Source organism: Canis aureus, chromosome 1 (assembly GCF_053574225.1).
Source record: "Canis aureus isolate CA01 chromosome 1, VMU_Caureus_v.1.0, whole genome shotgun sequence".
NCBI classification, from domain to species: Eukaryota; Metazoa; Chordata; class Mammalia; order Carnivora; family Canidae; genus Canis; species Canis aureus.
In genome coordinates, this window is record NC_135611.1 from 18,206,794 (window position 1) to 18,219,773 (window position 12,980).

General features: G+C 44.2%; 1 protein-coding gene across 10 annotated transcripts in view; it reads right to left on the bottom strand.

Annotated features, from left to right (window-relative positions):
* NEDD4L (NEDD4 like E3 ubiquitin protein ligase) overlaps positions 1 to 12,980 on the bottom strand; it is a 338,650-nt gene that overhangs the window by 169,858 nt on the left and 155,812 nt on the right. Inside the window, exon 1 of one of the 10 annotated variants that reach the window (XM_077891744.1) lies at positions 5,826 to 6,066. The exons of the other annotated variants lie outside the window; for them this stretch is intronic. Within the exon in view, the coding sequence (XP_077747870.1) occupies positions 5,826 to 5,848 (23 nt within the window). The 5' untranslated portion in view covers positions 5,849 to 6,066. Of the gene's footprint in view, positions 1 to 5,825; positions 6,067 to 12,980 lie in introns of those variants that run through there. 10 annotated transcript variants of the gene reach the window in all.

Here is a 12,980-nt window from a genome sequence, read left to right on the forward strand (position 1 = left end):
CGCTCCCGGAAACCTCACTGGGCACCTCTAGGCACCTGCGACCACCAGGCTCCCACATTCCCTCTGCACTTGGTGAGCTGCTGTCATCCTGCGCAGCGAGGAGACCCCAGCAGGTCCCAAGGGCTTCCCCTGCTCGCAAGCAGGGCCCCGAAACTCACAGCCTGGGAGCCAGGAAACCTCGGGAGCCCCATCCCCAGCGATGCTGGGTTAGGGGATCCCTAGCTCAGAAGGGGGCTGCTCCGCAGGTTTTCACCTTCCCCTTCCCTCTCCACTGTTAGCATCAGGTTCTAACACACTGCCAGTTTACGAGGTCTGCTTCCATGGGTTGCTAGAACAAATCTTGACGTGAGAAAAGAAGAAAACTCCCGGAGGTCACATTACCTAACGATTCTGTTCGGCAAATGACAAAACTTGTATCTTGTCAGTGGTGTGGCCACCAGTTCAACCCTCTGCCTGTGTATTTAGGCCACCACACCTGTTATAGGAATAATTCACTTTTAAGCCACTTCATGGACGTGGATGCCTCTTGTTTCCAATCAGACTAAATGATACTTGAAAATGTTTGAGGGGCGTCTGTCTGAGTGGCTCAGTGGTTGAGCACCTGCCTTTGGCTCTGGGATCAAGTCCTGCATCAGGATCCCCACAAGGAGCCTGCCTCTCCCTCTGCCTGAGTGTGTATCTCATGAATAAATAAAATCTTTTTAAAAAAATGATGGATGGACATTTTCCCCCCAAGAAGTATCTTTTCATTTTGCTCTAAGATCATTGACCACTTACCCTTCTAGGCACAACAAGGTATAGTTTTCTAGGCAAAGGATGTTTTACAGGATTTTCAAAGCCACCACTACCCTCACATTGGCCACAATTTCCATACTAACCCAAATCAATCATACTGGGAAGTATCTGGAATTCCCATGCAGAAGGAAAAAAGCTCACATAACTGCACAATTGTTATACCCTCCCCTCCTGATTTTTTTAAAAAAAAGATTGTATTCATTTATTTGAGGTAGAATGTGTGTGTGTGTGTGTGTGTGTGAGAGAGAGACAGAGAGAGAGAGAGACAGAGAGAGAGAGCAAGCAGGAGGAAGAGGGAGAGCGAGAAGCAGGCTACCCCCTGAGTAGGAGTCTAACTTGAGGCTCAACCCCAGGACCCTGGGATCACAATCAGAGCCCAAGGCAGATGCTTCACCGACTAAGCCACCAAGGTGTCCTCTGATTTCACTACTTTAAAGACTCTCACATGCCTCCAATGACAGAAACTGTCCACTTGGTTATTGGTCTCTTCCCACCAGGCTACAGCTCCTGGAGGGGGACTGCGGGGGGCGGGGGGGCAGGTGGCCACACAAGGCTGTGCAGCCTGCCCAGCACGTGGAATCTGAGTGGCCCCTGAGGTGCCCAAGGCATACTTGAGAAAATAAGTTTCACCTCAACACCGGGAGGCCATTCAGGCTCTAACTGGTGCATGCTCAGTTGGGGAGCTCCCAGATTGCTTTTCATTTTGTTCTCTGCCCACACATCTCCCCTCCCTTAAAATAACAAAACAGCAGGGCCAAATATAGATGTGCCCAAGCACAACAAAAGGGTGAGTTAATTATGACGCAGGTAACACCTAGGATTAGGCCAGGACCTGCTGCTCCAGGCAGATGAAGAGGCCAGAGGCTCCTGCCCAGAGAGGGACCCCACTGCTGAGTCTGTGGGTCTTAAACCTAGACGGGTTCTTGCTAAGCCAAGACGCTGGCCTTCTCATCAAAGCTCCCCATGCTGTGTCATGCTAAAAACCGAATTTAAACAACGAGATCATTTCAGGGGTGATGTATCATCTCCTGGGAGTTGCAGCTCCGCACAGGTGACAGTGCCTCCAGTCCTCTTCCGGGTCCCCCTCTCTGACTCGCACGCCTCCCTGCTTTACATAACCTCTCTAGCCATCAGGTTCATTTGTCCCCCCCAGCAAAGCGAGTTCCATCAGCACACACGGAAAGAAAACTACTCTGCCTTTGGTGTGCGGCTTCTCATCCATGAACAAAGACTTGAAAAAATGTTTTCAACCAGCTCACATAATTAGGGGAACCTGTTTTCCTGGGCTCATGAATCTTACAAATCAATTAAGTCTTAATTGACTTTGATTGTCATCTTCACTCAGCCCAGTTCTTAACGGCTGTGAAAGTTTTTTTTTTTTTTTTTTTAAACATGAGGTGAAAACAAAGGGGGTGGTGGTGGAAATCAACCTTGAAAGAATTTTAGCTCAGCAAGAAATGCCAACTGTAGGAAAAAAGAAGCCCTCAATGTCTAGCAGAAAGACACTTAATAAATATTTGGTAACTGACAGGCTGAAAAATAAGAGGAATCATTTAAAGGAATGAACAAGATGTTACACCTGTCTTAAATAGCCTGGTCAAGGAGTTAAAACAGTCATACAAATAGAACACCAGATAGGACACTGTCCAAAGAGAGCACACCTCTTTCAGATACGCGGCTCAGTGAGGAACACTGGTTCAAACCTCAACCCAAAAGGGCAACGAGGGAGGAGTAGGAATATATTAAAATACATTAAAGCCTCCACACCATTCTCTTTAATGAAGCCAGAGACCTCACAGAGTCTCAAGCTTGTCTGCTTAGCACAGCTGATCTTGGCTACAATAAACTCAACCTTGTTAACTGAGCTGAAGGTTCAAATCCCTTCAATTGGCACACGCTCCTGAAGATCACAGCCCCAGGACTCTGCACAGCCTCTGCTCCAGAATCCATGACCAAACGCCCTCATAATGTGACGGGGTTTCCAGGTACTGACCTGAGTCACAGGTGGTTTAGAATTTCATGTGATCCCTTGCCTGCAGCAGGCTCAATGAGTAACAGATGAGCAGGACAACCCAAATCACTGCAAGTGGTGCTTTTTTATGTATGTCTATGAAGCTCTATCTACTCAACTTGGATCTGTCATCTCTGTTTCCACTTAGTGTGAAGTGACACTGTTAACTGCCTGTAAGGTGTGAAGATATGTCACATGTCTCATGTGCCATTCCAAAAATTTCCATTGAGTCTTCTATGATCTAGAAGAAAATCAATCCTTTGTTTTCCGGAATGATGTCAATCAGGCGCTGGAATTCTTTTTAAACTTTTTAAATTCAAGTATAATTAATGTTATATTTTAGTTTCAGGTATATGCTATAATGATTCGACAATTCTATACATGACTCAGTGCTCATCACAACAAGTATCCTCTTAGGAGATGGAATTTTGACTTTTCTTCCTGTAATCACCTATAAGATGAACAAACACTGGTCTCAGCTGAGAGACTACAGCTCATGGTTACCTGAAAAGATCTCAGGATTATTTGGGCTAATCCAGTTTTGACAACAACAGCAGGGCAGGAGGAACATTCTAAAAGATCTGGAACCTTGGGCCTTTCAAGGAGTCAGAAACAAAGTCCTCTTTGATTTCAAGAGGGCAGTCGCGCCTCAAGCCTGAACCACAAGTCCTGGCCAGTGGGCAGGATCACACGGGGAGCTGCCTACCTGTGCTGTTTACCTGTGCTCCTACTTAACCTGTGCTCCTGTGCTTCCAAGAAAAGCAGGCCAAACACACAAGGAGCACAAATATTTACAGTAGGTGAAGGTGTGCCACGTGACTCTCTTTGGAATTCTGAGCCACCGAGAACATAGTTGAGGGAGATTCTGAAAACACTTGAGAACACGTGCTGTTGCCATCACCCTGAAGGTGAATGACCTCAGAAGCCTCTGAGATCCAAGGTGAGAGATTAGCTGGCTGGCTCTGGGCTGACCTATAGAATGGGACATCCTCTACATTGCTAGCACATTAAATCATTGCTAGCTAACCCAAAATGAGCAAGGAGGGAAATCACCAGGAGGACAGATTTCTGCCAAAGTAAAAGAAATGAAAAGAAATGCCTTCACTTGAAAATTGACTTGGAAAAACACTATACAGTATAGATGGTAGGGCAAATACTGCCTGGAATGAAATTCAAAAGAAATCAAAACCACCCTGCTATCCCAACACAACTGTCGTGATCATAAAAGCCCCCGTGTTATCATCAACTACCTCCAAGATGTTGTCAATAAGTATACAGGGCTCCCCACTATCACCGCACCCACCCACCCAAACCACTTTAAGATAAAATGTTTATGTTCCTCCGATAGCAAATTCCTATCATTCCACCCCTGCCTTCATTTTATATATTATATTCCACACTGGCAAGAGAATGTCCTAAACATGCTGTTTTACATCAACATTCAGTTGCAATACAGAACTCAAAAAAAAAAAAAAATCTGTAACATCTGCAAGAATCATTCCGCTTTCTTTTCCCCTAATAGAAAGCTTTTTTCCCCCCTCACCTCATTTCACCAGCTTACTCAAATTCCTACGGGAATTAAAGTTCACCTTGTCCTCTCCATGAATATTTAAAGGAGGGGGGGGGTCAATAAAACATAGGTTCTTTAAATCCCCTTTTCTCTTATAGATTGGCTGCTTGTTTTCACTTGTCTGGCACAATTTAACACCTGTGAACAACATACTTCTCAATGTGAAATAATTTATTAAAGAATGACTAAGATTTGACTATAAGCTTTGCCATCTTACATCGTTGATACACTTTTATTTATTGTCTTAAAATTCCATCCATCTTAACATTTAACATTAGGAATACCTGTCTGAAAGCAACCTGGCTCATTAATATAAAGGTGTGGCCTGCACTCCAATTTATTTCAGGCCTTGACAACACTCACCAACACGCTAACTAGTTAACAGTTTATGAATCACCATCAAATGAGACAGTAAAGAAACAAAAATCACGTGTTAATCATAAAGTGTATTCCGACATATGAGTAGTAAGGGTGGGAAAATGAGAGCAAAACCTCAAGGAAAAACTCAGTTGAATACAGGCTCTCAAACCAATCATAACCACAATGGCGATAATAAATGCATTCAGGATAAGTTAGGAGAGCCAAATACTAAGGGGAGAAAGATTTCTCTCACTGCCAACTCACAATTCAGATAGAAACCATAAATCATTCTCCAAGCCAACCATTTCCAACCTAAGATGTTATTTTCATTTGAAGCCAAGTAGAGCTGGAGTCCTCCTCTCCGCTAGGGAGATTTCTAAGTCAGAAATACTCAAAGAGAGACCCACAAGAGAACTGGAGGAAAGACAACTGTTTCTTCCTACACCACGGACTTCTAAGCGAGAGAACATCCACAGAACCGACGTGGTCTACATTTTCCATTATTTTCAAAAAGAAAACAAAGGTATCCATCGTGCTTTCATTTTGAGAAAAAAAAAAAAGCGTACGTTTTCCTGGTCAAGACAGAGATAAGAAAGCAAAAGGGAAGAAATCGGGGGATCCCTGGGTGGCGCAGTGGTTTGGCGCCTGCCTTTGGCCCAGGGCGCGATCCTGGAGACCCGGGATCGAATCCCACATCGGGCTCCCTGCATGGAGCCTGCTTCTCCCTCTGCCTGTGTCTCTGCCTCTCTCTCTCTCTCTGTGACTATCATAAATAAATTAAAAAAAAAAAGAAATAGGGAGAATTCAGATCACAACTCTTTCCAAGTTTCATTCTTCGCCGACCATCCCGTCTACACGAAGCAAGGGTGTGAGTGATCAGCTCCAGCCAACTCTGAACACTGAAAAGTCATTTATCACGGGAAATCTTGCTAGAAAAATGCCACAGATATTAAACACACACACACACACACACACACACACACACACACACACACACACACACAACCAGCCCTACACCAAAATCAAACTCCGTGCCAACAGAGGTTACACGTTCCTATAGCAAACATACAGTGGCGTCTTTGTTCTTACCTGTAATTGTCCTCAAGGCTCATGAAAAACAAGCCATCTGTCCCGCCGGGAAGCGTCTGGTTGGGCCGGCCGTGCGGTCACAGGGCTGGGACTCTACCTGGACGACCCCGGGGGCTCCTGGCCCCTCCTTCCCCGCGCAGGAAAGCTGTCCCCGCACACACCTGTGCCGGCACGCAGGGACCACCAGGAAGTCCCAACAGCACTGAGGAGGAACGCAGGGAGCTCGCTACTTATACGGATGACTCACTTCAATGACAGCTAGAAAGAAGTGCTTGTTGGTGGAAAAGGAGTGGAGTCGAGCTCCACCCCTACCGTAAGGATTAGGTAACTCCACCCGGGCGCAGCAATTAGCTCCCTCAGCCACCCGGTGCCCTAACGTTAGGTTACCTGCAGCAGGGCCTCTGCAAGTGGCTTCTCGCCCGGGGAGGTAGAGGAGCGCACGGGCGATACCCTAACCTGGGAGCATCTGGTGCTGTTAAGAACCGTAACTGGGGCTGCGCTGTTTTGTGTATTTAAAACTGCAACTGAGTTTCCTGGGAAGACGGGGGTGGGAGGACAGGAGAGATCTGTCCTCCTCCCTCACAACGAACTCGGCCTCCTTCCAGTTTCCGCCGGTGGGACCGCACACACCAGGCAAGCTAGAGAACACCTGCTGGACCTCAAAAGCTGAAAAGAGTTATTTTTTAAATATTTATTTATTTTTAATTTTTAATTAATCTCTATGCCAAACGTGGGGCTCGAACTCACATCCCTGGGGGTCGAGAGTCGTATGCTCCACCAACTGAGCCAGGCCAGGCAGCCCAAAAGCTGCAAGTCTTGCAGGGGGCAAGAGGCCAAAGCAGAGGTAACTATGATGCAAACTACAACACCATGCAGAATTGACACACCAGGGGGGTGTCGGGTGTCACCGGAGAGATAGCACCACCCTATACACCAATCCACCATCCCTGGTGTGCAAACTGATTTTCAGATCAACCAGCTGGGTGTCCTCTGGTATAGACCCAGAGCATTAAGTGAGGGCCAGCAGAGCTCACCTTGGTACTATGTTAGCACTGTGTCCCACTGGAGGTGTACAGTTTACAGCCCTGACCACCCTTTATTTACTGGACACCCAGGGACCAAGTAAAACATGTGCTCTTTCTTTGGCTTGTGACGGGCACTAAGCTCCACTTCTCTACTCTCGTCCAAAGCCACATGGAAACCCAGGTCTACAGGCCCAGCAGGTGTGGCTGAGATAGGAAGTGCCCCCCTTGTAGGAAAAGCAAACTTTCTACATTAAACTCAAATTGGGTGACACGCTCATTCATGAAGTCCTCCTGGCACGTCAGCAGAGCACCTCTAAACTAGACTTTCAAGTTCCCACAGGGGCTCAAAGGCTGGGATTCCCCGAAGTCCTGGGGCGAGGCAGATGACCAGGGGAGTCAGCGACCTCTCGTGGCTGGGGGATCACTGAGGGCTTGCTGGAGAACATCGGCCCCGGGGGGTTACCACTAGAAACCCTGTCCCCGAATACCCCCTTTCAGACCGGCTGAACACTGCAACCATTTTTAGTAATAATCTTGAAACAACAAGGGAGATGCCCTAAGCTTCTAGTATTTGGCAGGTGAGGACACACAAGGTGGTAAGAGCAACGCCTCCAACTTTGACTCTATCTAAAATTACAAAGTTAAGCTGGTTCACATTTACACACTGGTTGGAAGGTTAAATAAGAACCACAATATACTATAATACACATAAACAAGCTGAATAAGTTATTTAGCAATTTGCCCGTTCCATTAAAGATAAGAGGCACCAGGGTGGCAAGCTGGCTCAGTAGGAGGAACCCTCAACTCTTGATCTCGGGGTTGCAGGTTCAAGCCCCACGTTAGGTGTAGAGATTACTGAAAATAATAAACTTAGAAAAAAAAAAGATAAAAAGTACCTATCCCTTGCCATCAAATGCTACTCAACTGTTCTGAGCTGAAATCGTGTCCCCTAACTGCTTACATTGAAGTTCTAACCCTTAGTCCTGAGAACGTGACCATGTTTGGAGACAGGGTCTTCAAAGAAGTAACTGAGCCACAATGGCACCTTCAGAGTGGGCCTCTAGTCCAATATGACTGGTGTCCTCGCAAGAGAAAACACGGACACAGACAGGAGCGAAGGGAAGACCACGTGAAGAGACAGGGAGATGATGGACATCTGCAAGCCAAGGAGAGGGGCCTCAGAAGCAACCAACCCTGCTGACCCGTTGCTCTCAGAATTTGAGCTCCCTGAAGTGTGAGAAGATCAACTTGTTGTTTAAGCTGCCTGGTCTGGTACTTTGTTATGGTAGGCTTAGCAAGCTAATACATTAAGTAAACAATCTTAAATCTAACTATGAATACAAAAAAAAAAACCCACAGATCTCACATTTCTGATTAATAACTATTCTCTCATAGCCAAGCGCTTCATTTCTACTCCCTGTTTACTGAGGCTCTGCCTTGAATAACGCAGAGAAAACCTTATTCTGGCTGAAGGACCAAAAAAGGTCTACAGAGGACCTTTCCAATTCCAATTCTCCTGCTTACATGAACAGTCAAACTCATTGACCAAGTGATCTCCATCTACATCTTTCTCCTCGACCCACAGAAATCAGCTTCTGCTCAACCTCCACTAAAATGCAACTAAAACCATCGGCAACTGAATCGGCAGTCTTAGCCCTGAATTAAGAACTGTTAACAACAGAGGAAATGTTAGAAGTCTTAGTTCAAGTCCCTCTGTCTAAAAGAGGGAACTGGAACCCAACGAGAGCAGCACCACCATCTAGGAATAAATGCTAATGGAGAGTCAACCCAGTCAGTCAGTCCTAATGAAGTGTTAGCATCGCTGCCCCACTCTACTATTAACTGAGGATAGCCTGAAATTATCAAATCTCTCCAATATCCCCAAAAAGGAAATCCACTGCTCTACAGAGCAGCTGTAGTGCAGAGACAAGGATATAGATGTTAGAGAACTAAGGGAGTGTGGCCAAGGTCGGAGAGGAAGTCAAAAAAACAGGATTTTGTTTTTTAACCTGGGTACATTCGGAGTCAGGTAATTCTTCATTATGGGGGGCTGCTCTGTGCATTGTAGAGTATTCAGCAGCATTCCTGGTCTCTCTCCACTAGACAGAGTTCTCCCCCAGGGGTGACAACTAAAAACATGTCTCCAGACATTGCTGAGTGTCCCCTGGGAGGCAAAATTGAGAAGCACTGGGTTAAAAGAAGAGGACTTTGTGCAGAGAGGAGGCGTTGGTGGCCCTAGAGAAGGGATGGGGAGTGGGGGGAGCCACTTCTGAGAGCGTATAGAGGTGGTATAGAAGAATAAATGACAAATGCTGTTGTAGACAGGGCAGGAATTAGGGACAGGAGTTTCCCTGTAGACAGGGAAATACAGGCAGTATTTCTCCCTCTGACGGTTGCTTTTTTTGCGATTTCTTGCTTTATTTTTTCCAAAGAAGCAGAAGACCCGATCATGGGTTGGGAGTGAGGGAATCACAGATTCAAGAGCGTCAAGAGAACCGAAGTCTGGAACAGCTAGAGAGCAAAAGGGATGAAGGGCAGCTCCGAAGTCTGATGGAAGACTGCCCCACAAACTCAGAGCAGTCCCAGCATGTGTGAAACTATAGGTTCCCACCTGCATGGTGGAGGATCCAGGAAGAAGGTAAGGAAGCTGGTTGGATGAATGCAACTGGGGTCCCTAAAGGGGTGTGGACGCGGGGTGCCACAGATATGCTGTGGTCAGCAGTGGGCAGAGCAACCTAGGGTTACTGGAACCTGTCAACAAGGAATCTGCCGCAGCAGAATAAAGATGAGGAAAGCCTAAGAAAAGGGGCATGGCTGAAAAGGAAAACTGAGATCCTATAGACAGTCTAAGAGGCTAGAGACACTCTCCCCTTTAATAATTCCAATCCAAGGAATCTTTCCTAAGGAAATAATCAGAGCTATAGTCAAGTGATAGGCCCATAAATTCATTACAATAACTAAAAAACTAGACATAACCTTAAATGACCAACAGTAGAGAAACTAAATTACAGCTATCTGTTCGTTCATGTCCTCAAAGAATATTTTACAACATGGGAAAAACAGAATGTTAAGGAACAGAGGCTATAAAACTATATAGAACCTAGTCTAGTTTTTAAATTTTACATATTTACATGCATACATTTTTATAGCTTGTGAGTTTTAATCTCCACTAAGGCAACAGCAGACGCTATGAGATTTCCAAGGTAAAAAAATCTTAAATAATTTAGACTCCTGGAGAAGACCTAACAAAAGGAGTGGTCGGAGAGGAATGAAGAGGAGCCAGGAACTAAGACAGTCAAGGACTACAAAAAGGATGAGGAGGAATGTGCTGAGCAAGTATAGGTCTCTGGATCTGATGAACAGGAAGCTGTCGGTGTCTTAAGACAGAGACTTCAGTTCCATAGTGTGGGCAACATGCACTTATCCCAAAAGGAAGGGATTCTTTTCCTGAATTCCCGATGGAAGGGAAGCCTTGAAGCCTGTGAATTGGGTTGGGGCAGGAGGGGGAGCATCCTCCCAGAAGTTTGCCAATAGGCAAGACTGCTTCTGTTCTCACTTACCTCCCTTAGGGACCTTTTCTCCAAATTAAAATTTCAAAATAATGTTTAAAATTCATGGCAATCCTTTAATTCTGCATTGCCTACAATTAAATGTGTATTTGTATGGCTTCCAGCAATTCTGACATATTACCAAGAAAATTGCTCAATATTGTTTACTACACTTAGAAGACTGGGATTGGATGTGAGGTGGGATCTTATGAAATACCACCAAGGGTCACAATGGATCAGTATGTGCCAATGGAAAGCAGAGGAAGTATAGAAAAGGCAAATTTTAAGTTAATATAAACCAAAAGGAAAAAGGCTGATTTCATTCATAACGAGATCTTATTAATAACACAAAATCTGAACTTCAGAGTAGGATTCCAAAGACTTTTCAGAGATTTTGTTTTTGGTTTTAATCTTAGCAGAATTTGCCAATTACTTAGATCATCTTAACTTTTTTTTTCCTTAAAAGCCATTGTAAATTTACCATGTGCTCTGCAGCCTTCAAAAATCATCTTTCTAATAATATTACAAGTTATCATAAAATGCTCATCATTCCAAGCAATATTATAGACTTATTCTAAATAAACTATTTCCATTTACATATATAAGTAAGCCAGTTTACACATATAACTAAAAAGAAAATAAAACAGCAACCACTCATCTTTCTCTGGCTATTCAATTACAGGTAGACCTCTGTTTTATAAATATTTTCCCCAATGTCTAATTCTTTTACAACCAGAAAAAAATTTTTGATTGCTAAAATGTATTACTATTTATTTTAAAAGAATGAGTAACCATATGAAGAATCCAAATACTAGGCAGGAAAAAAGACAAGTTTCCCTGTTTTGTTCAAAATCAGTTACAGGTGGGGGGGGGAGGGGGGAAACTAGGACACTTGGAGGGGGAGGACTCACAGTGAACAGAACAAGGATGACATGACACAGGAAAAAAAAAAAAAAAACTTTACATAACATAGGCAAGGCTTGGGGATTATGACACCAAGTCTTGAATTTCCTCACAAGGTCTTAAATCCTCCTAACCTGGATTAGCTTTTTCTTCCAAAGCTACAAAAGAGGACAGCGTGTGATTTACATGCTTCACAGGTTAATAATATCAAGTCACTAGGGATTTTGCCAAAATATCTGAAATGAAAATGGTCTCATCAAGGAGGGGAAAGGTGTCTTGAATCTTTAAACATCAGTCTGTAAACATAATACTGTGAATCTCTACTCTGCTGGAGGCACTAGCCAACGCCTGATGATTGGCAGCCTCAAGTATTTATAACCTGACAGCTTACAGAAAGTTTCCTAATTTATGAAATGGCTGTGTCACCCAGGATCCTGAACACAATTTCACATAGGAGAAATGCCTCAACCTCCATGCTCCCGTCCCCTGCCTTTGGCTGTGGAGACCATCTCAATGCCAATGACTCCAGCGGGCCTATGCAGCCCGGACCTGGTCCTGAAGTTCCATTCTCTCGAACTGTCATCTTCACATCTTCTCCTGAAGGTCTAAGAAAACTAGTTCTGCACCTGGTTCCCCAACTCAGCGGCCACCAGCCAACCAGCTGTTCAAGCTAAAATTTCCCCAACTGGACTCTCCTCTTTATCCCGTATACATCCAGTCCATGGATACACATTCTCCACCAAAGGCAAGTAAAAGGAAAATACCGAAATATTGAGAGCGATGTCCTTTTTGTTGCTGGTAGCTGTTTTTCCTTCTAATTTTTCATCTTTTTTTCAGATTTAGAAAATTGTATATGCATAGCTTTCACAACTGGAGGGGGAAACCTCATTTTTACCATAAAGATAAAACGCGATACATAGTTGTTAGCTTTCCAAGCCACCACAGAAGAGACATTCAAAAGCTCAAGGTTAAAATTACAAGCTTCTCTACAAAATATACAAAAAAATCAAACGAGACAAATCCTGTTTCCAAGAACTCTTACCAATGAAAAATTACCCAAAGGAAAATGAACAAAGGATGCAAATTAGCACTTGGTAAAAGAAGAAAAGGAGATATATGAAGAGACATTTAACTTCACTGATTAAAGATAGGAAACGAGACACTTTTACATCCTTCCTAATGGCCAAGACTAAAAGATGGATGATATGAAGTAATGCTCACCACGGGAAAACCTGACATCTCATCAACCATTGGGTGGACACTAGTGTGATACTTGGAAGGGCAAGGCTCTTGGACCTATGAACATCGTGTCAGTGATGTCCTTTCATTAAGTCAATTATAGGAATTTATAAGTCAATTATAGGAATTTATCTACAGAAACACCTGCACATAGATACAAACACCACAGAGCACTTAAAACACGGTTCAGAAGACATCCTGACATATCAACTAGGAGGAAAAAGCATGTTACTATCTAGTTTATTCGGTGTGGTCTCAATTTTTTTAAAAATAGCAACTTTCATGGAACTCTTTCTGTACGACAGGCCAGGTGATATTCTAAGCCCTAAGAGCATCACTGACTCTGCTCTTCACTGTACCCCTCGGAGATAAGTACGAGTATTTATTATCCCTGCTCCACAGATGAGAAGGTAACAGATGCCCCTGAGAGCACATTTCTA